Genomic DNA, 23130 nt, shown 5'->3' with positions numbered 1-23130 from the left:
GTATTTACTGGGTTTTAAAATTCAGTTATCTTTTCACAAGACAAGGAATGAGTAGAGACAAGACATAAGTACTTGTTACCAATTCCTTTATAGTACATTTTAGTAAATGGGAAAAGGCTGCTTCTTTTAAAAGAAGTTGCTTATTTAAAATAGTAAACAACAACCCCCCCCTTAAATATCAAGATGAACATGAATAGTTTGGTACTGTTAGTTAATACCTTATTTCATCTCACTGCAGTTATCATCCAGTGAATGCCAGCAAGCTGTCTGAATTGCATTCCAGTAATGGGGAAAAGGTACACACAGTTCTGCAAGTTCACAGAAACCTTCAGTTTATTTTGTGGTTTTAAACTGAACTGGACAGTCAACTATTAAGTGTGGGGGCAAGTTTATTGTGCATTTCTATTGGGGTTTTTATTGGTGGAAATTAGTAACAATATTGAATCCAGTTGTCTCCTACTAGAACTGGACAAAAGCCATTTTTGATTATTCATTTAAATCTACTACATGCTATCTTGGAAAAGCTGAAATCAAATTGGCTTCAAGCCTTTTTTTTTTTACTTCACAACATAAGCAGTTGAAAATCTGTACATAATTTTGTGTAATCAGAGGTCCTCTGATTAGGTCTGGCAAGAACTTTCGACTCAGGGCTGCCCACAGTAATTCATTGTCTCTGCCTGCTTGGCCTGACTCCATGTGCCAGAATCCTTTTTCTCTGCAATGGTTTGTCTTTGTTATTCTGAAAGTCAGAAGATGTGGTAAGGCAGTGCTGCTTTTCTCTCTGTGCCTTTTGAGCAGTTTCATTTAGAAGTGCTGAATGTTGCTTCATGAATTTTGCACTCTTCACATCTTGGGTGGATTCAGTGGGCTACTGAAAATGGAGCAGTTCCACTGAGGTGGTTACTTTGGAGCACAGATGTGTCCTGATGAGCCTCTAACTACAATATGTAGCTCTATTTCACAGTAGATGAAACATTTTGAATTTATTAAATGTTACAAATATTTGGAAAGTGTATTTCTGTGTTAAATCTCAGTATTTCGGAGCTGTTGTCCAGTACAACAGGAAGTCTCTTAAACTTTGGTTGTGTTACTGTTGCTTTATTAACCTTTATTGATTTACAGATAGTCTGTGATAAATGAGGAGGAGTTACCTGAAGTCCTTGTATACTTTAGGTTTTCTTTTATATCCTGGATATAAATCTATACTAGTCATTATTCAGTACTTCGCTATTAGCAGAAATTCCTGAAGTAACGAGTGGAAAGCCGGTAAAGGACCCCGCTGTGGCGGAGGCAGGAGCGGTCTGAGCGCAGGCAGGGCAGCGCTGACTGCCCCGAGCTGCCCGGGAGGGGGCAGGGGCAGGGCCATGGTGCTCCGTGCGCTCGGCGGCCGGGCCGGGCCGGGACACCAGGGCCGGGACTCCCGTGGCGGAGCGGGGCGGGGCCGGGCCGGGACACCAGGGCCGGGACACCAGGGCCGGGACTCCCGTGGCGGAGCGGGGCGGGGCCGGGCCGCACCTGGCGGCCGCGATGGCCGCGGGGCCGGGGCGGTGCCGTACCGGGGGCAGAGTCCAGCGCGGGCGGCGGCGGCCGCAGGAGCCCGGGCCCGGCGCGGAAGATGCCGCTGGGGCTGAGGAGCAAGAAGAAGGACAAGTCCAAGGAGACCTTCAAGCTGGTGGAGAGCGAGGCGGCGGCCCCGGCCCCCGCGGCGGCCCCGGCGCCGTCGGCCGGCGCGTCGCGGCTGCAGTTCCACACGCAGCTGGCGCACGGCAGCCCCACGGGCCGCGTGGAGGGCTTCGGCAGCGCCCGCGAGCTGTACGCCCGCATCGGCGAGGTCTTCGGCATCCACCCCGCACAGGTAGGGCCGGCACCGCCGCGGCCGCGTCCCGCCGGGCCTCCGGGGCTCTTCCCACCGCCCTGCCCCACGGCATCCTCCGGCACGGGCTTGTGCGGACGTGCTTGCTTTACACTTCTTGGGAGAAAAAAAACTCCCTTTGCTATTCCAAGTGAGCGTTACCGTACGGGAAAAAACAGAAGTGTGATTGCATTTAACTCTTGCATGGTAAAAACGATGGTCCTCTTGACCGAAACACCAGTGTCTCGCTTGACCTGTTGCCAGCTGCTGTTTGACACAGCTCTTAGGCACTGCTTCATTCCAGTTAAAAAAGGGACAACTTGATTTATGAGGCTAAATGCCCAGAATGAAGGCAGGGAAGGGGAGGGGATGTGGTATAAATGCCCTGAATAGGACTACATTTTAACATTTCAGCCGAAAAGTGATGTTTGGAAAGTTTTCTGCTTTATCAGGTAATTATTTTTAAAAGGCTCACAGTTCAAATGGGAGTTATTTAAGTCTGTAACAGGATTCTTTTTTAAGTTCTGCTGCCTTTTTGATCTTTTTTTTTTTTTTTTTTTTTCTGAGCCACGTTCTAAACATTTGTTTGGATAATGATTCATTTGTGTTTGTAAATGCATTGTTTTCTCTTAGTTAAAAGGTAGTGGCCATATCAAGTTCTTCCTATGTGGTTCTGTGAACCTTAACCTCTGAGTGGCAAGTTGAAACAGAGGGCTAACATTTCATTATGCCTACGTGTGGCTGTACAGCTTTACTTGTTTTCTTCTTTGTAGATTACTTTTTTTAAAGTTGTAAAGACTACTACTACGACAGGCTTTGTTCTGAGAGTTTACTGTGGCCTGACATAGCATTTCAAACAGTAAACTGTAAAGGGAAGTGGCAGTAGCAGTGAATACAGTTTAACCTGTCACTATTGCATTAAGTAATTAAGAGGCAATACATCCACATCTCAGCCCTTCCCAGCCGCTTTCTGACCTCCTGCGCCTTTGTTTTCTTTTCATCCTGAGCTGCTGTTCCCCTTTTGTTCTGTTCCATCTCAGTTGCGCCTTTTATTCTCAAGTTCTCATAATTACCAGATTGTCTTCTATTTTAGTTTTCTTCCTTTCACTGTTGAACTTTTGGCTCCACTGACTTGAGAAAGAACAGCTTTCATGGAGAAATTTAATTTTGTATGAATGGTGCGCTCTTGTTTCTCCTGCTGGATGTATAATCTGACACCCTCAGAGGTTTTAGAGGAAGCACCACATATCATGGGCATATATTGCCAGCCTTGTGCCAGACTAGGGAAGTTTCTTATTTTCTTTTTCTCCTTAATGTTCCATTCCTTAATATTTTTTTGTGTGTGTCTTGTTGATAAAAATGGATAGAGAATTATTGCTGGAGGCACTGAACTTAAAATCTTTTACTCTTTTTTTATTATTCTTTTACTTTAAGGAAGTTGTACGAAGTAAAAATTGTGAACAAAAACACCTGTTGTAAAGGTGGCATAACAGAGTGAAAAATTTGGACCAGAGAGTCATGTAACAGAATTTTGGTAGAGAGGCAAGATATATCAGTGAACAGTCAAGAAATGTGAATTTATTTCAAATGGTATTATGTATTCATTTAAATTGCTTTTGGACAGATAATCTAGTGTAAAGAATAATGCCAGAAGGTACATCTCAGCAAGCTGAAAGACTTTGAGGTACTCAAATGCCGTTTGTAGGTGTTACCTGTCTAGGAAAGTTTCAGTGACCCAGCTCTGCGGAAGCCTGTGGGCAGCGTGATACTGCCTTTGGAAACAGGTCCTATCACAGAGATCTCTACTCTGTAGTGGCTGAGCTGGAAAATAGTCGGGGGGAGTGGAGGGGAAGACTTTGTGTAGAGAACATTCAGATACCTTTTGCAGAAATGAATACATTTAATATGATATGTGAGTTTACTGTAGGGTAGGCAAGAGTGTGGATTCTTGGATAAATTCCTGCCTAAGTGTTTTAATATGATTCTGAATGAGTTGTAATCTGCCACTTCTCCTTTTGACTCCACATGGTTACAGCACTTCTTTTCCTCCTTGGATCACATCTCTCAGGACCAGCCGAGTTTAGCTTCTGCTGGAGAATCCTTTCCAGGTTCTGTGATTGACTGCCAACAGTGACAGAGAGAAGTTTGTATAAAACACAGTGTTTGTTGGGCAGACACTGACAGAAACTTCTGTGCAGACCTGGCTCATGAGTAGGGTAGGATGGGGACAGGACAAGATGGGTATAGCTTCAAAGGGGATGTTTGCGAGGTATCTATGAAAGACTGAGACATAACAGCAGCTTTTGAGGCTTTTCCTGTACTCATCCTTTCTTGTAGGTATTTTATTCTTCACCCATCTTCCTAGGTGAATATATCTGTTACTCCTTTTGAGCTGAGGGATAGGCAGAAGCCTCCCTTTCTGCCTGCCTCTGACTTTTCCCTCATCCAGCATTTCTTTTCTCTGTCCAATGTGACTGTTCTTTCTACAGGGGTGTGTGAATATGGCTTCTAGCAATAGATTGCCTGTGCCATTGTCACCAAAACTGTGGGAAAAACAAAATCTCCAACATTTTTTATGTTAGAGAATTAATGCATTACTTGATTCTGGCCAGAATGTGCAATAGAAATTCATCCACACAAGCCTGGGCTGTGCAGTGAAAATCATTCCATCATGCATATTTCCTTAACAGAACTTTTCACACTTTTATACAGACAAAACCCAAAGAAATTCTTGTTCAATGGTCTTAAATCACGCAATTCTTAGTATTCGATCTCCTATTGGTTATTGATCCCTTTGCCTTCTATGCTAATTTGGTTCTCATTCTTCAGTTCTCTTATTAGTCTTTTCCCAGACCGGGTGTCTCTGGCCACACCAGGGGGTGATGTTCAGGGGTAATGGCCCTTAATGTTCACTTATCTCCTGTGTATCTTCTGGCTACTCCCAATCTGTGGATGTTAACATTTTAAATTTTAAACCCCGAAGAGTCTTGTAAAGAGAAACTTCAATTCCCTTCCCCTTAGGCAAAGGAGAGCAAATCCCTGACTAAAGTTAAGTAAAAGAATGTAAAAGTTGTGTAATTTCCAGCATCATTATTATGAGTGTTGTTTGAGGTAGATCACATTATTCTTGACTTTTACCTTGATTGCTTAAACAGGCTTTCAACAAGAAAGCATAGAGCTAAAAAAAATATAGGTAGATATATGCAATCCTTAACTAACAACACAACCCACGCACAGTTACGTGTATGTTCCTATTTGCATAAATAATAGAAATATCTCCCCCTAGTCTTTCTATGGAGGTTGAAGTAGGAAAAGTAGTTGGAAGAAGTATGTGTAGCTTTGGTCTTCTAGAATTACTGCTCCACTATTACTATTGGGAATGTAGCAGGGAATGTTGTGTTCCCCGTGAGGGTGAAAGTGCTGAGTGCAGCCTGTATGATAAATAAATGAGCACTGACTGAAGGACAATGTGGGTCTGTTAAAGTGTTTGGTGGTGGTGTGCTCCTGTGAGAGCACATGGTAGGGCTTTAAAGTATTCAGAGTAGCTAATCAGGCACTGAGAACGTGGATATTAAAGTTCAGCTGTAGCAGGGCTATTTCTTCATCAGATGAGAAGGTAACCCATAGAAGCTGTATGGACTTTTTATTTGTCTACTTGCAATTTGCACTTTTGATTATTCTGTTTGATTTGAAAGGTGAAATGTGGTAGGGCTGGTGAACTAAGTGCAATGCTCAATGACTGTGTTGGTCCAGAGCTCTTGGAGGCTGGGGTTTCTTTCACAGTGGAAGGAATTTTGCATCACAAGGGTGATTCAGGAAAAAGAAAGACATTTCTGGAAGCAGTAAGGGCAGAAATGCCTCTTTCCAGTAACAAGAGTTCAGCTGCTGAGCTTGTGTGTGGGCTGTTCCACAGGCCTTGCCTCCTCAGGCTAAACAGTCAGCTTTACGGTGAGGCTGTGCCACATTAAACATTCTTAGAAGTATTTGATTTAAACCTCTTCTTTTATGAAAAACTACTGACAAATAAACTACTGCTGAAACTTGTGTTTCTGAACAAAACTGTCCTTTTAACAATAAAAAAATCTGAAGTGTGTTTTAGAGGAAAGAGTCAGCTTGTGAAATCCTCATCACTAACATGTTGGAAGTTTTATTGTTACGCTTATCTGTTGAAACAAATTGCTCACAATCACGCCTACAGATTGAATACTTTAAGTGAGCAAATTTAACACTCCCTACAAAACACCTCCTCCCAACCCTATGGCAAGAATTGTTTGCTTGCTGTTTCCCTTAGCAGTGCTTAAATGTCACACCCGTATTGCATGTGATACTTGCTGTGTCTTTTTCAAATGCTTTAATTGAAAGTATTTGAAATGTTAGTATGGAAATAATTGGATGGAAGAACTTACACTCTAATACTTGTACAAAAAAACAAACCCAAAACAACAACAAAAAAACCCAAACAAAAAAACCCCAACCAAATCCCAAAACAAACAGCAAAACACTGAATTTTATAAGACTGAATGTATTGACAGGTTGAATACCTGACAGTACCAAAAGCACACTAGAAGATGGAGGAGCTGGTTACTCTTCCTGTTGCTGAAGCTGACCAAGGCTCCCACATTTTCCTCAGAGAAGATAAAGTGAGTAAGGTAACTAGAAAATGCGTTGGTGATTTCTTGATATGATGAGATCTACACATAAAAAGGGAAATATGTCAGTGGGTGTTACATCTTGCTCAGAATTAAAATTCCCAGTTCCCTACCTCTTAAACAGAAAGTGATTATGATCTATGTAAAGTTTTCTGAGATTTTTAAAATACATTTTCAATAGCTTCTGAGTGTGTAATCTATCAATCAACTTATTATTGAGTTCTTCTCAAGGTGTCAGCTTAATATGGGAGATGAGAAAATAATTAATGTATAGAACATGCAATATGGTACTGCATATATACTTTATATAACACACCAAGTTACCCTCTTTTTCTTAGCTAATATCATTTATTTATATAACACATGGTAAAGCCCTGGTTTTGTTGGCTAATGTGGTCTCTTCCAATTGAAAATATGGGTGCAGAGAATAATCTGTTAGTAATCTTATTAGACAAATCTATTTTATAAAGTTGTGCATAAGCCCCTAGTGCCCAGTGACATGGTGTCAGTCCTTGTTCTGAGTGCTGCTCTTGGTGAAGGGGTTATTCCAGATACTTTGTGACTGATGTAGGAGTTCTGGTTCACAATATCTTGCTATTGTATTGTATTGCTTGTGATATTATAAATCACAGCACTGGTATGCTGAATTAAAGACCAAATGCCTATGAAGGTTTAGAGTAAGGACAGAAAAGACTTAACAATGAGAATTGCACATTAAATTTTTTTCTTGCTTCATTTTTGAATAATAAAATTACTATTAAAAATACTCAAAAGTTTATTTGAGTGGAAGCCATCATCTGAGCATTTGAGTATATAATCTGTCATTAGGTAGCAATATTAAACTTACTTAAAATCTATGACAAAATACCATTTTTGAATTGATAGGTCTCAGTTGTGTACAAATAAAGCTATGCTATAACTAGTAGATGGTGTAGTGGTATATCTTTCTGGGTAGATACATCTTTAGTACATTACTCTTTGCATATATCTGTTCTGAGAAAAAGCTGTTGTTAACTAAAGAGAAGAATGATTTAAGTTTTATTTTTGACTGGCTGATGCTCTCTCAGCCTTGTGGTTAGCACGGAACTGACTCACAAAAAATTCTACAGACTTATAGGCTGTAGTAGGAATGCCATCCAGATGAAGATCTATAAAGAGAAACTCTGGATCAAGTTTCTAAATATCACATTTCTGCTCTGTTGCCAATTTTTTCTATTCAAAGGTGTGACAGTATTTACTAGATTGTCTGTTTGACAAGGTCAGATGAAGGATGCTAATGTCTAAAATGTAAAGATAGTGCTTATTCATTGCAGGAACAATGAACAGAGAACTGAGTTGGTTTTAAACTGGTGAAGTTTTGTAGCTTGAGAGAGCTGAAAATGTGTATGTGATCTTGATATAATCTGTTTTAATTTTTTTGGTTTAGAGAAAGAGCTAGTCATTAGAAGTTATTGTTATTAATAATGGTAAAATAAAATTAAATTTTCTACTTAAAACCAGTTTATCTAGGTGTTGTTATATCTAGAGTACTGTTTAACTGAAAACGTTTGCATTACCTGAGCAAATAAAACTAATGTCTGTTAAGGGTGTGCTGTTACAACTTTCATTGTTAAATAAGGTGTTAGATTGCAGTGGATGTTTGATGGATTAGATGAAATAAACAAGTAGCCATTGAAGCAAGGCTGTTTGGTGGGGGTTTTTTGTTTGTGTTGTTTTTTAAAAACAACTAAACAAGACCTTCATCAGGAAACACAATCTCTCTATTAGCTTTTAGTCTTCTAAGATTAAAATCCCTGTATTTACAGATTCTAAGTTCTAGAAAGCTCCAGAAACTTGAATGCTCTCTGTGAAATACATTAGTAAAAGTATCCACTCTTTGTTTGACCTGGAATCAATTTAAACAGGTTGGTGACTTTCATTTCAATTTTTCTGCTTTCATCTAGTGATGCCAGAAGGAAGGAAAAGGCTTGTGAGTGTCTTTGCCTCAGTGAGGTGGATTTTAGGGATTCTCCAAGTTTCTCTTGGAGTGCAGAGTTTCTCAGGTTTGCCTGCTGCCCTGTGCTCTCTGGTGCTGCCCAGGAGGAAACTGTGTGGTTCCCTTGGCCCTTACTCCTCCCCTGCTGCAGCTTGGAAGGGTTTGGGCACGTGTCATTGTGATGGGGCATGCTGGGCTTGGCCAAATTCCTTCATGCAGCTCCATGGTGGGAAAAAGCATCTCTGTGCCCAGGTGGTACAGATGGATTACTCTCACCCTGCCTCTGCCCAGGACAAGAAACCTCCCTGCTGAAGAACTGGCATAAGTGTAGGGAGAAAAAGGACTGCCTGATATCCAGTACTGAAGGGAAATCCCTCAGAAAATCTGATTTATAAAGAAGCAATTTGACCTTTTTAGTAAGCCTTGCTTTTACTGGAACAGCAGTGATCCAAACACATGCTGGGAAAGGATAGGAACTAAGCAAGCCCATTGGAGACAATGTGTTCTGAGCTACTGAGGGAACACATGGAGCAATACAAAGCATTTCATGCCCTCTCATGACTTTTGTTTTTATAAGCTCTCTCTCTTTTTTTTTTTTTCCCCATTAAACTGCTTCCAACCAATCAAGTTTTAAAGTAGTCCCTAATGATCTTTGAATCCTGCAGAATTTGAAGTGGCTGAATGATGAAGCTAAAGATGGTGATGGCTCTTGTGTTTGCTTACTCTGACCTCTGGTGCAAGCTGTACCAGCTCAAGATGCCTCTCTCAGGGCTGGTGTGCTGGGACAGCCCTTGAGAGGTTGCTCACACAGGTAGGTCTCTTTCTTAAGTTCCCTGCCAGCTCTTACCTGCACTTTGAGCTGCTGTGTGTGGATGTGAGACAGCTGGAGAGGAAATGGGATCATTTTAGCTATGGACCTGTCACAGGGGCCTGAACTGTGCTCTCATTTTAGCTTCCTATCAAGCTCACCAAATCTAATGCACTGTTAATGTGTTTGCTTTCCTTCTGCACAGATCATGTTTTGCACTTTGAACACTCATAAAGTTGATATGGACAAGCTCTTAGGTGCACAAATTGGCCTTGAAGATTTCATATTTGCCCATGTGAAAGGACAACGAAAGGAAGTGGAAGTTCTTAAAACTGATGATATGCTGGGGCTTACCATTACAGACAACGGAACTGGCTGTGCTTTTATAAAGGTAAACTTAATTACCAATGAAATACTTTGTTCTATAGAAGTTCCTGTTACTATAATAGGTTAATTATTGGTTTAATGATCCTTTAGGATTATAAAATCTTTTATTATCATATATACGTTAAGTAAAGAATAAAATTGCTTTTCTTTAGGTACATAATTCAAAATTAGTTCATCTAATCTGTACTGCATGTCATTCAAAATCAGTTCATTTGTTCATTGCTTCTGTAACGTGTATCAGCTTTACAATGAGACCATTGTATCTCCCGAGCTACCCTGAGGTGGTAGGTGTTAGATACTGCTTGCATCTGCCCCCTCCTGTTTTAAACTGCTTTTCTGATGTCATTTATTAGATGCTTATAGAACTTCTGTCTCTCATGTGATAATGAGATCATATTCTTTCAGTCTCTGGCTGTTCCCAGGGCAGAAGCCTTTGTGCTGTACAAGGGCAGGGGCAAGTATAGTGGTTTTTCAGCTTTCCAGTACTGTTGCCTTAGGGTGAATTACAAGGATATGGATTAACACAATTTACCACAATTAACTTGGGTAGCAAGTATGGGCAGTAACATACACAATATATTAATCATAATTGCTTTCCTTCTCCTCTTCTATGTGACCTAGAGGCAGTATATTTTGAGACAAGTAGAGACTGAGGAAATGATGCTGCCCTTCTTGTTAGACTAGGTATTAGGAACCTTAATCACATTTTCTGCCTTTTTGAGATTCTTTGCCCTAATATACTCCAATTACCCATTATTAGTGAGGCATTAGCAATTATCTTTGATTACTGCTGCCCCAATCACTGTTCTCATTGTAAACAGAGCTTCTTGTATGGAGAGGTTGTATTTTCTGTTCGTTCCTTAGCTACCATGGCTACAAAACAAGACACGGTTTCGAAATCGGTTTGCTTGTCTTTGATGTGGAAAGATGTGACTGTATTCATGTTTATGAAAGTCAAGATGCAGTGAAGGTTTCACTCAGCATTTTGGCAAAATCACAGCCTTTTATGTTTATAGACAAAAAAGTGTGAATTTCTAATGATGGCATCTATATAGCCCATAGCATTCAGTCATGCTGCAGCTCATGTGGCATTTTAAAAGAAGGCATTGAAAGCAGTGCTTCAGTGAGCAGAGTTCACGAGTGCAGCAGTGTGCAGTGACACTCCCTTTGTGCTTGGCTGGTAACAGGCAAAGAGAACAGCCCTCTACATAGACTACTGCACAATTGGAGCACACTGGAAAACCCTCACAACATTAGCCAGACGAGCTGAATTTCCAGTAAATTGTATAAAACTCCTCTGAGCAAAAATATATTTTTCCTTGTATTGGTCTAATAGTAAGCACTGTAATGAAAATGGTGCAATCTTCATGAGAATGCATCAATTTTAAGGAGTCTCTAGGAACTTATTTTGTTTGTTGTTGTTGCAGATTTAGCTAATGGGTCTTTTAAACCAGCATAGAAAATACATATACAGAAATAAAACCTGCATCTTTTTTTTACTTTTTTGTCTAGGTAAATGACTAAGCAGAGACTGTCTGTAAAGTTTTATAAAATTGTTTTTGCTTATATACATATATTTTCCTTGAAAATTTGTAACTATGTCCCATTCTTAATTAAAAATTAATACTAAATTTACTGATTGGTGGGTTGTTGGAGTTTGAGATGGGTTATAGTTATTTTACTGCTTTTTGAATAACAGGGAGGTTTCTAGATTTGATGTGGTAACCTAACCAATTTTAAACCTGACACTGTACTTCAGGGTTTTTTCCTGTGAAATTTAATCTTGTTTTGCCTTAGCAAGAATAAAACCTGGTGTAGTTCTGCTTTCACAGATTTATTTTTGGGGTACATGGGCAGGTGAGAAAAAGTATTATGGAGACAAATTAGCATTCAAAGAACAGCTGTAGAACTTGAACTATGACTGAGAGGTGTACAAGGAGACATTATCAAATGGAGTAGGCATTTCATAGGAAGTACAGATCCTCATAGCTTCTCAATGGACTGTAGAACACTTGAAATACAGGCAATTGCATCTTAATTACTGTGACAATGTAGCTCAACTGTCTCAGTCAGTTGGAGTGATGATAAAAAGTGGCACAAATAGCAGCCAGTGAATATTATTTAAATAGTTTTAATTCTGGAATCCAAGTGCAGGAGAAAAGCTAAATGAATATTCAACATGTAAACTAAACATTAATTGAAGCCAAGTGGGACAGGTTTCGAGTCCTGGTAACAGAAACGTGTTTGGCACATTTCGTTTCTGCTGTGTATGATACCCATGTCTGTATTCACCACAAGGCTTCTGTTTGGTGCTAGAAGGAGTTAAATTCAGCCTGAAGCTTAAAAGCATTGCAGTGCACTATAGGACAGTGAGCACTCTCACACTTCCCACTGACTCTCAGATGGAGGCACATGTGTGGGCTCAGCCGTGCGCAGGGGCTGGGAGCAGCTGCTGGGAGGATTGTGCAGCCAGGCTGGCTGTCACAGGGGGAGGTGGCAACGTGTTTATCTGCCTTGTCTCACTGTTATGTCATGCAAAGTTAGCCTGAACCATGTCAGCCTTCATTGCAAAGATTGTTATTCAGGAACAGGTTAGGATGAAACTTGTATCTGCAAAATATGAGATATTTTACTGTGTCATAGCTTCTCTATTCAATAACCGTATAATAATGGCTTACGTGATGTATGCACACGATGAACAAATATGACAGTATGTAAAACAATAAACAGAATCACTGAAATTTGAAGTGTGATAAATCATAAAGATATTTTAAAGGTTTTTCCCCATACTTTTTAAATTACACTTCATAAAAGCTGTAATTTCTGTTATGGCCTTGAAACTATTTGTATTTTCCGTGAGATGTCAGTTAGAAGATTTTCTTCTTCTTTATTATTTCAGAGGAAATCCTTTAATATCAAAGCTGTACGGCTTGATGAAGAAAATAGTTGTTTCACCACTGGGGTTGGGTCTTATTAAGATCAGCCTTTTACAATATGTAATTTTTTACTATATAATATATTTTTAAGTCCCTGGACCATACTTGAGAAAAATTCTGTTCCTATCAGACCTTACTTATCCAGCCATTAAATAAAAAAAAAAACCCCAAAACTTGAATAAACATTCAAATTACTGGGATATCTGTGATCAGTTTTAAAGCACAAAAAATAATAGGTTATTCAGAACCCTAATTTCTGAAGTAAGGTTGCATTCTGTTTTTTTTCTCTGGATGATTTTATATTTAATGCATATTAAAATATTTTGTTTGAAAAATAACGCTTTTCAAAATAGATTTTATGATAATCTTATAGACAAAACACACTGCTGGAATAAGCAGCTCAGTATTATTAATATTGTTAACTGACATTCTTGAAACTGTGATGTCACCTCTTAAAAACTATCTTAAAAATGAAAAAAAAAGCCCTTTTAAAGAAATGTTTCTAATTCTGGTGGTGTGTTTTTTTGAAACAACAGCGAATCAAAGAAGGCAGCCTTATGGACCAAACCAAAACCGTCTGCGTGGGTGATCATATAGAGACCATAAATGGAAAAAATGTGTCAGAGTTTCGGCATTATGAAGTTGCCAAAATGCTAAAAGATCTGAAGAAAGGTCAGAAATTTAAGCTGGAGTTGGTAGAGCCTTTGAAAGCATTTGGTGAGTCACCTGACTGTCCACCTTATTCAGTAAAATACCTTGATAGTAAAATCCCAACATTGCATTACATTGCGAGTTTGTTTTCAGAATGCAACCAGTTGCCCACCTAAGGTAACGTAATGACTACTAGAAAGCACATTTAGTTTTTTTTCTTTGAAGTGGAAGATTTATGAATGGATTTTCTTCCATCTTTCTCCAGCAGTTGTCATCCTGGTGTGGATTACCTCAGCCTGAGTCTTAGTCTCTTTTGCCACTACATGATTTTGCAAAATAAGTACAGCAATTGTTTCATGGGTATGGTTTTAAAGGATTGATCACTTCACTAATGTCCTGATCATCAAAATTTGTTTTTTCCTCGATTGATTCATAATCTCTGTTGTTCTGTGTCAGACTTTTCTATTTCTGTACCCTTTACTGGGGTCTGTGCTCTCTAATGCAGAAGGAGTCTGCAGCAAACACTCTCTGGGATTCCCCAGAGCACTTCCTTTGCTGCCTCCTGCCTGCCTGTTCTCCCTCTCCCCCTCCCCAGCCTTTCTGTGGATCTCCAATCATGCAGCAGGTGTACTCAGAATTGGAAGGAAGCAGAATTGCAAAGCTCTGTCTCTACTTGCCACCTGCATGCTATGAGCAAGTCTGCTTAAATAGGATGAATGCATTCCTACTGTTAATTCTTGTATATATTTGATTCTATCTATGTAGATAACAAACAAGGGAAGTTTTGCTCTGGCAGTCAAAATAGAGACTGAGTTATAACTTTTACTATCTCAATTTTTTGGATCCCCTCCCCAAAACATGTAGCATTTTCCTGTAATAAAAACTTCAAAATAGTGCTAAATCATAAATTTGTATGAAGCCTTCTGCATGCCTGCAGTGCAGTCAATTCAATAACACTGTCTTCACTACAACAGCAAAAATTTTAAATGTTTATTTTTCAAAAACTTTTTTATATGTTAGTAGTTTACAGCTACTGTCATACACCAATCTCGACACTTGGTGTCAGAATAGCAGCAGAAATTGAAAATGAGAGAAATGCAGAGATTTCTTTTTGCTTTGGTGCTTCTGTGAAGAATGAGTTATGAGTTGATCTCTAGTGCATTTGTATATATGTTGGTACTACTGTTAAGTAAATGTGTATATTATACATTATGCTAAAGAATTGCATATGTTGTCTATCACAATTAGTAATGCAGAAATACCCTTTTTTAACATGGGCCTATAATTTGTGTTCAGTGCTGAAGTGTTACACAGTCTGTAAAGAGCAGGGTTAATCAGCATTTGATTGATGACTTCAGCCATAATTTAACAGTATTTACTTTAGTCAGGTGACTAAGGCATTTTTTTGCCTATGATGTAGAGGAGGAAATGCATTAATTTCACAGCAATACCTTTTTTCTAACACTGATTTAAGGGGCAACCAGAACTTTGTGGAGAGATTTTTGGAAGATATGTGGTTTTTTTTACCCTACAGAAATTAACTTGCAAGTTCCAGTGCTCAGTAGGTTAAAATGTCCTTTAGCCTTAGGTACAGTTTAGGCTTCAGGCACAAAGATAATGAATAACTCTAAGAATAGCCCCAGAGGAGATGACAGACGAGATTCAGATCCTGCTGGACAAGTAGGTGCTGAATTCCCGTTAATTTCAACAGAATTTGATGAGGGTACAGAAATAAGAGACAAGCCTCTGTGTGAGATTATTTTTATTTTTCTTCCTCTCAGCAGAATGTGAAATAAGTAAAATATACTGGTTGGACATCCTTCTACCATGGACACACAGTCTGTCTCAGCTACTCTAGACAAGGCTGGTAGCATAGAATTAAAGATTTGTACCAGTCACAAGCTCTGTGAATTGTGAAAAATTAATAGAAACAAAGTAAAGGCAGTGTAACACAAATGCTGCTTTTTAATTATGTGAACATGAAAAATAGTTTCTGTGATAGCCAGAGTGTTTTGGTCTGAAGTACTGCAAATAAAGGTTTTGTCAAATCATGAGTTTTAGGGTGATAATGGTGACAGAATTTGAAAAATACGGGGTTTTTTTCAGGAATGACTTTTTGAAACTAGTCTAGCAGGAATGATGACAATCTTAAGGATGTTTTAAACTGTTCTTGAAGTAATAAAAGGATTAAGAAAAAGTGTTGTTCCTAAGTATAGGATATATGTAAGTGATATATAAGATATATATAATACATGAGACTATGACATACCTATTTGTATTATAAAAGTGAATAAAATTTACTTTTCAAGACGTGTTCAGCATAATAATCTGGGTTTGTGACTACTTATGCAAGAATGATGAGGTGAAATCTATCTAAGCAAAGTTAATATAGTATGTTAAATTATTGTATTCAAGAAGAGCTTATTAGAAAGGTCTGTTGTTAGGAGGAGGAATAATCTGCTGGAGAAAACAGGACAATTAAAAGCAGTTCTGCAAAATTGTCTCCTCACTTCTAGCACTTTCCAGATTCACTATGTAACTCCCATGTCAGGTAAATTAAAGCCCTGCCACTTTTGAATGTACAATTGCATCCTGGAACAAGAAACCTTAAATGATTCCATGCTCCGTTTACTAACTGGGGTGCCCTTACCCAGGATTCAACAGGAAAGGCTAAATTCAGGTAAAGGAAACTTAGTGAAAACCAGATACTCTTCTAGAGATTTATCAGCTGTGAAATGATTTTGGTGAAACCAGTGGAAAACCTCCTGCAGCAATGCTTATGGCCACTTCACCTCCCTGAGTGCTGATAAGCAAATTGTTAGTTCAGCTCAGTGTGGCTGATCACACCTGCTTAGCAGGAGTGTTTGCACCATTGCATCAGTGAAAGGTAGAAATGTTGCAATGCTAAACCTGCTCTGTGTTCTGTCTGAACAGAGAAAACAAAGATCAGAATAAATCAGCAGCTGGCTGGTGACTTCAGCCGCTATCTTAATATAAAGGTATAAATACTTTTCTGTAGAATAGGGAAATAAAATTACACAAGGCTCACATATGAAATGAATGCCATGGGCCTGCTTAGATTTATTGGTCAATGGAAGTCCTAGCCTCTGTGCAATTGAGAAGATATTAGAATTTAAAAACAAGAAATTTTCAGCAAAGCTGTACTTAGAATAGTTAATTTATAATTAGATTTCTACATAGTCTAGATCTTGATTAGAATAAAATGTGAAGATATCATAATAACCAAAACAGATACCTCATATTCTGTTGTATGTAGGTTTTTTTGGTATTTTATTTTTGTTTGATTTTTTTTTTTTTTTGTCTTTAGAAAGGCTGGAACCAAGATCCAAAGGCAGAACTCTGTCAGAGGCTAAAATCTCCAAAGGGAGAGAAACACTTCGCCTGAGAACCAAAGGCCCTGCTACTGTGGAGGAAATGGTATGGTGTGGTATATGCCCTTCAGCAGTTTAATCACCTAGTTTCTGATTTATTCTTTCCCAAGGCTGAGAAGTAGGAAGGAAAAATGTGGATGGTACAAAGCTTGTGGGACTAAAGAGAACAACTAAAGCTGACTAGCAGGGATAGGATGGGGCTGAAGAACCTGAAAGCAGAGAACCTATATTTAGATGTTATAGATTACATGGATGAATTTAAAGTAGATTAAACCAAGGAGTGCTGAAAAGAGGGAAGTGAGGGAGGAAAGAGATGGGATGGTTGTGAAGAATTTGTTCCATTTCTGACACAGAAGTGTATGGGGTTGGTGAAAGGGTTGTTGTTAGGAGAAGCTAATTAGATACATTGATATGAATTTGTGCAAAACCAGGATTAGAGTTTGGTGAATAAATGTTATTTCTTCTGGGCTCTTCTAAAGCTGATGAGGATTTGATGGAGATCTGTGTTGTCAGGAGATAAAAGGCCCCTGTTCAGTTTGAGTGTGTGAAGTGTGTGGCTTGATATTAGGAGGAAAGCTCATGTTTGTGAGAAGAGGGAAAGAGAGTGGAATAGTGTGTTTTACCTGTAGATTTTGTAAGTCTTGGTGGCTGAGATGAGAGTAAGGATAATCACTGGCACATTGCTGGTTATTTTGAAATCTGCATGGATATAATCATACTTTTGCTCTTCTCTCCCTTTATTCCAACAAAGCCAACTGAAGCTGAAGAAAAAGCAATAAAAGAAGTGGATGAGCTTCTTGAAACATACATGGGCATAAGAGATACTGAATTAGGTGAGTTTTTAGCAGATACATTACTACAAGATTAAATAATTTCTCATTTTCTGTAGTCTAAAATTTATTGAGTACTTTAGTTTCTGGATGCAAGTGAAGCAGAATTTGTCCAGCCTGCAGTCTGAAAAACTTGCCTGTATTTCTGCAGATGTGTTTGTCTGATAAAAGAATCTCCCCCTCACTTCAATCCTTATGATGTAATGACTCAATCTATTACTCATTACTTATGATGTAATTAATCTATCGACTCTATAGTCTATCTACTATACTATTCTTTCTGAACATTATCTGTACATTGTTGCATGAATTTTTTAGTTGTTTGCTATAACTGTCACCACTGTATTCTTTCTGGCATATATTTTCTAGTGGATCTTGTGTGTGCCGTGGTTAAGGATTCTTAAGGATAAGTATGTTTATTTGCTTTTTTGCCCCTTGGCATAGACACATCAAAGTTGATTGCTAAGGTTTGAAACTGAGATCTTCATCAGTGAATAAGCAACTATTTAGCAAGGGAACTGACAGAATAATTACACAAATTTATCAAAATCTCTAAGACCTGTGTTCTGCCAAACATGAGAAAACTTACAGAATATTTACTAGTTATAAGAATCATTGATTTATAATGAAATTAACTACTTAAACACAGCGTCATAAGTTCCTTAAAAATGCACCAAATTTGTCCTTGCAGCTATTGCTTTTCTTTTAGGGAATAAGAATTTCTGTTTGTGTGAGAAGAAGCTGCAATCCAGCTGTTGTAGCCTGTTGTGGCTGGTGTAGTCCTCCTAGGATATCATGGAAATGCTGGTACTGAGACAAAAAGGAAGGAATTTATTATTAGGGTAATAACTTAAAAGAATCAGCCAAGAAAAATGAAGGAAGAGGCTAAATGGAAAGTTGTCTTGAAAAGAAAACTTTCATGAGAGAGAAGTGGCGAAGTCAAAGCAGAAGAGAAAATAGGTCTGTCATGAAGCTCCAGAGGGTGAAGCATCGGGGCTGGAGGGGCAGCAGTTAGAACAGGGGATTGAGAACACAAGGTGGTTATCTGAGTAGCCTAAAGGCCTTTGTTGGCTGCTCCGACCAGCAAGCCTCTGTTTGGGAGATTCTACTAGTTTTTTCACAGAAAAAAAAATGTAGGTGAAACAATATTTGTCCTTCAGCCTAAGGGTAGAAGTGGGCTTCCTGTCATAGAAGAGAGGTCAGAGCTGCCCAAAACTCGAGTTCTGTTTTGTAGGTTCTATCTAAACTTTCCTATTCCCATGAAAGTGGAAGTTCTCAAAATTTCTGTTCCCAGCAACTCTGTGATGCTGCTGTGTTACACTCCTGGGAGGCTTGTGTGGTGCTGAGCCATGTTTAGGTTAGGGAGGATTCCGTGTCCCAAATCACTTCTGCAACTTCTGCGCCTCAGTCCCTTCCTGGCTCAGGCTTCAAAGCTTGGAGTCCCCTGCCAGCTGTCCCTCTGGGAGCTGTTTTTGTCCTGCAGCTGTTGCAGTCCTGGCTCAGACTGGGCTTCTGGAAGCTCCTGTCCTTGCAGGTTACTTCCAAGGTCCCCAGGCTCCTTGCCCTACAGGAATAAGCAGCTATAGGTGGTCTGCTTTTGGTGTCCATGGGAACAGTCCTGTGGGAACTGGTGTTCCCTGGGTTTTTGGCTCTCAGTACTGTAAACAGGATGGCTCTTGCACAGTAGACTGAGAAATTCAGCTTTCAACACATATGGTTGAGTTAATAGCCAAGCACCTGGTAGAGTTTTCCCATGAATTCCTTGAGTTTTTCTCCCCTCAAAAAGATCTAATACCCTTCATCTCTGAGTATGTAGTTCAGAAACTGAAAAAAAAAAAAGCCTTAAAAGAATACTCAAAGAAGGAAGAGGTCTTTCTTCATAGAAAGGCTCTTTTCTTCCCAGCTAGGTGGTTGTTTTGTCCCTCACCTCTTTTTTTTTCTTCCCTGAAAGGTAGTGAAAGCAAGAGAAGCTGTCAGAAATCAAAGACTACAGAGTTTGTGTAGCTTTGGTTTGCGCCTTTGAAGCCATATCCTGAAGTTCAAATCTGAGAGTCAACAGCCAACAGTGATGGCTCAAACCCCCCAGTCTTATTATTTTAAAACAATTAAGCAGCTCTAGGATTCTTTAGGAAAGGAGAGCTAATCACCTGTCACAAATCTGTTCAATTAACACATGTCAGTTTTTCTCATACTGGATGTGATCAGTCACCCATGAAAATGAAATATGAGGAAAAGATTCATTCAGAGAATGCCAATCACCACTTAGCTGGAAATTTCACTCATTACTCAAGCCAGATTAGCTGAAAAATGCAAGTCATCACAATGTGCAGCTGACAAGTGATTAAGATCTCAATCATTGCTCACTTCCATGCACTTCTGTTTGTCAGAATTTTTGGATGTCAGTTAATATTGCTCTTTCATCTCCATTAAAATGTCACTTCTATGGTGTGATTGAATTCTGAAACAGTGCCCCAATTTTAAGCCATAAGTTAGAAAGAAAGAAAAGAAAAATGAATGTTAAATTACAGACAGAATTAAAGGTGAGATAAAGCCCTTAATTTTTGCATGGTTAAGTATCTTGACAGTTTCAAGAATGGCTGACTAAATCTACACACAAATCCCTAGGCTGGACCCAAATACTTGGAAATTGTTAAAGAAAATGCATGCACTTTTTTTCTGGCAAAGTTTTAAAATTTTTTTACATACCTGCTTTTGGATGCATTTTTACCTTTTTACTTCCTTACTCCTTTGTACTGAAAACTGGGTTAATCCAGAGAAAGGACAGTTGGCTCTGGAAAGGTTTTCCTCAGCCATTTTATGGGCACATTAGAAATTGGGCCAAGGCTTAACTTCAGTATTCTTTAAAATATAAATACACAGCTGAGAGATAATTCAGGTTATTTTAAATTCTATGAGTGCTTTCTGGTAAAGGAATTTGAGCAGCTGATTAATAGGAGAGACACAGGAAACAGTGTTACTGAAAAATATTTGCATTTATTTTTTTTGAATCAGCAAGACTTGAATTGTTGTGGACGGTATTTAATCCCAAAAATTCTGGGTGGGAGGAAGACTGGGTCTAACCCCAGAATGCTACTGATTGTAAATGATGACAAAAAGACTTCCTGTGCAAATATTTTTTTAGCATCTTTTGTCTTTATCCACCAATATTTTGTTCCTCTTTGTTCTATTTTTCTACTTTTGGATGATTATTTCCTTTCTGTTGCTCTCTCTAATATTATCAGACATGACATATCATAGAATAATTAGGGTTGGAAAGGACCTCCAATATCACTGAGTCCAGCCTTTGACCAAACACCACCATGCCAACTAAACACAGGCTGAGTGTCACACCCAGTCATTTCTTGAATACTTGCAGCCATGGTGACTCCACCACTTCCCTGTGCAGCCCATTCCCATGCTTAACCACCCTTTCAGTGAAGAAATTTTTCCTGCTGTCCAACCTGAACATCCCCTGGTGCAGTCATGGGCTATTGCACTTTATTACGAACGGTGAGGAGTATGACACTGACTCTTAGCTGCATTGTTCAAGAGAGCAGAGTTTACTATTCTTAATCTTCTTTTATACACATTTGAGAAGGTCTGAGAGGTAAAACTCTCATTGGTCATTAAAGCAACATTAAACCATAAGTGGAACACCACCCCTTGACTAAACAACACCTGCAGATTGTTGTCCTTTACCAAGGACTGTTTGGACTCCTCCTTATGTTTTCCCAGGCCAGAGTGAGAAGCCTGTGTGACTTAGTTTCACACAGGCTCTGTGCTCCCTGCCTGCTTTTAGCATCCATAATGGGCTGCCAGCTTCTCTGGGAGAAAGGTGTGGGGAATGGTATCAGAGGCTTTACTGAAGTCCAGGCAGGCACATCCACAGCCTTTCCCTCATCCTGTGGGTGGGTCACCTGGTCTTAAAGGAGATCAGGTTGGTTAGGCAGGACCTGCCTTTCCTAAGCCCATGCTGGCCAGACCTGATCCCCTGTTTGTCCTGTACATCCTGTGTGATCACTCACAAGATGGTCTGTTTCAAAGCCTTCCATCACTGAGATCAGGCTAAAATATCCTTGCATATTCTTTGTTTAAAAAAAAATTAAAATCCACTTCTCCATTTTTTACTTCATTTTTCAAACTTACCATCTGGTCAAAATATCTCTACGGGTTTAAACTTTTTTGTTACCCAAGCTTTTCTCTTGGCTTGCAAATCCAATTCACCAGTACTCAATAGATGTTTTCATCTCTAAACGCTTTAATGGAAGTGATATTCTCCCTGAATCTGTTGTTTTCTTCTCCTTCTGTCACCACACTTCCTTTCCCAAAGGATTTTATTGCATACATCCTGGGGTATATTGTTTATGGCTGTTCATTTACTCTGAAAGAATAATGGGACTTTTTTGATAAAAGGAAGGGCAGAAAGTCCAGTTAAACAAACAAAAAAAAAAATTCAAGGAGAATTAGTTTTTATGAAAAAGGAAAAAGAAGAGATATTTCTAATAGTTCTTGAGTACCAGATCTTACAATGTTCAACATGAAACTTAAACCAAGTAAAATTAAATACTGGAAACTGCAATACCATGCTTCATTTTCTGCTTTAGAGTGACAGGACAGAACAATAATATTTGTTACCTTTTGATGAAGGCAAAACTTCTAATAGCATTACAGCTAAATAAATATTGAGGCTTCTGTCAGAACTTCTGAAAAAAGTTTTTTCAGAAGTTACAGTATAGGATATATGTGGCAAAACCACTATGTAAGGTAGATAATTATGGAAGGCAGGAGGTAGCTTTCATGGCTTGTGCCCCATGTGGGTCTATTAAAAGTGAAAAATAAGAATTTTGTGAAAGATCTTTGAAGTTATTTTAAATGAGCTAGATTTGAAAAGCCAACATATTACTGTGCTCATATTCTGGGAAGCCTGATACTAACTTCTCAGTTAAAGTTGACGAGACTTCTGATTCATTTCACCACTTTTAAGATGGCTGAACTTTTAACTTTTTATGTAAAAATGAATCAGATATTAGCATTGCCTGAAGTGAAATGAAAAAAAGGAAAATTTGAAAACAAATGAGGCTGTTTTGACTGTGGAAAAATATTCTATTGGTATAAAATTCCTGTAATCACTTATTGTGCAGCTCTTACAAGAAGCAGTGGGGAGAAGTGGGGGTAGTGGAGACAATTTGGCAAGAAGCTGTCACCCTCTGAGAGCCAGCAAAGTTTTCTGCAAGCTGGCAAGTGTCTGCTAAACGCCTTGGCAGTCGGTAGGCTGGGAACTTGATTCGAACCTGGATTTGATTTCCTGGGAATTCCGCATCGCGAACGTCGCTGTGTGAGCGGGCGTGTTCCGCACAGCTGCGCCGCCCTGGGAACGCCGTCCCGCGGCTGTGGCAGCCGCCCGGGGCAGCAGGAACGCCTTCACGGGCTGGCAGAGAAGCTTTGTGCATCAAAGTGGTGAACAGGGCTCGGCTTGGCGCTCTGGCAGAGCCCGGGGGTGCCGCAAGTGCGCACAGATGCGCGGGGCAGACAGGGCAGGAGGGATGCTCGGGGCAGTCAGGGCAGAGGGATGCCCGGAGATGCGCTGGGCAGGCAGGGGAGAGGGATGCCCGGAGATGCTCGGGGCAGGCAGGGCAGGAGGGATGCCCGG

At 39.5% G+C, this 23130-nt stretch overlaps 1 protein-coding gene across 2 annotated transcripts in view; it reads left to right on the top strand.

The window, feature by feature from the left end:
* The first annotated feature begins 1543 nt into the window (after positions 1-1543).
* The window catches only part of GIPC2 (GIPC PDZ domain containing family member 2), a 26593-nt gene continuing 5006 nt past the window's right edge, over positions 1544-23130 (top strand). Inside the window, exons 1-5 of one of the 2 annotated variants that reach the window (XM_015636703.3) lie at positions 1544-1855; positions 9490-9675; positions 13144-13324; positions 16587-16696; positions 17402-17483. In XM_015636703.3, coding sequence (XP_015492189.1) covers positions 1616-1855; positions 9490-9675; positions 13144-13324; positions 16587-16696; positions 17402-17483 — 799 coding nt within the window. In that variant the 5' untranslated portion in view covers positions 1544-1615. Of the gene's footprint in view, positions 1856-9180; positions 9288-9489; positions 9676-13143; positions 13325-16586; positions 16697-17401; positions 17484-23130 lie in introns of those variants that run through there. The other variant, XM_015636705.3, reaches the window with a different exon arrangement.

Source organism: Parus major, chromosome 8, assembly GCF_001522545.3.
Source record: "Parus major isolate Abel chromosome 8, Parus_major1.1, whole genome shotgun sequence".
Taxonomy (NCBI): Eukaryota; Metazoa; Chordata; class Aves; order Passeriformes; family Paridae; genus Parus; species Parus major.
This window is presented reverse-complemented; position numbering and strand designations above follow the sequence as displayed.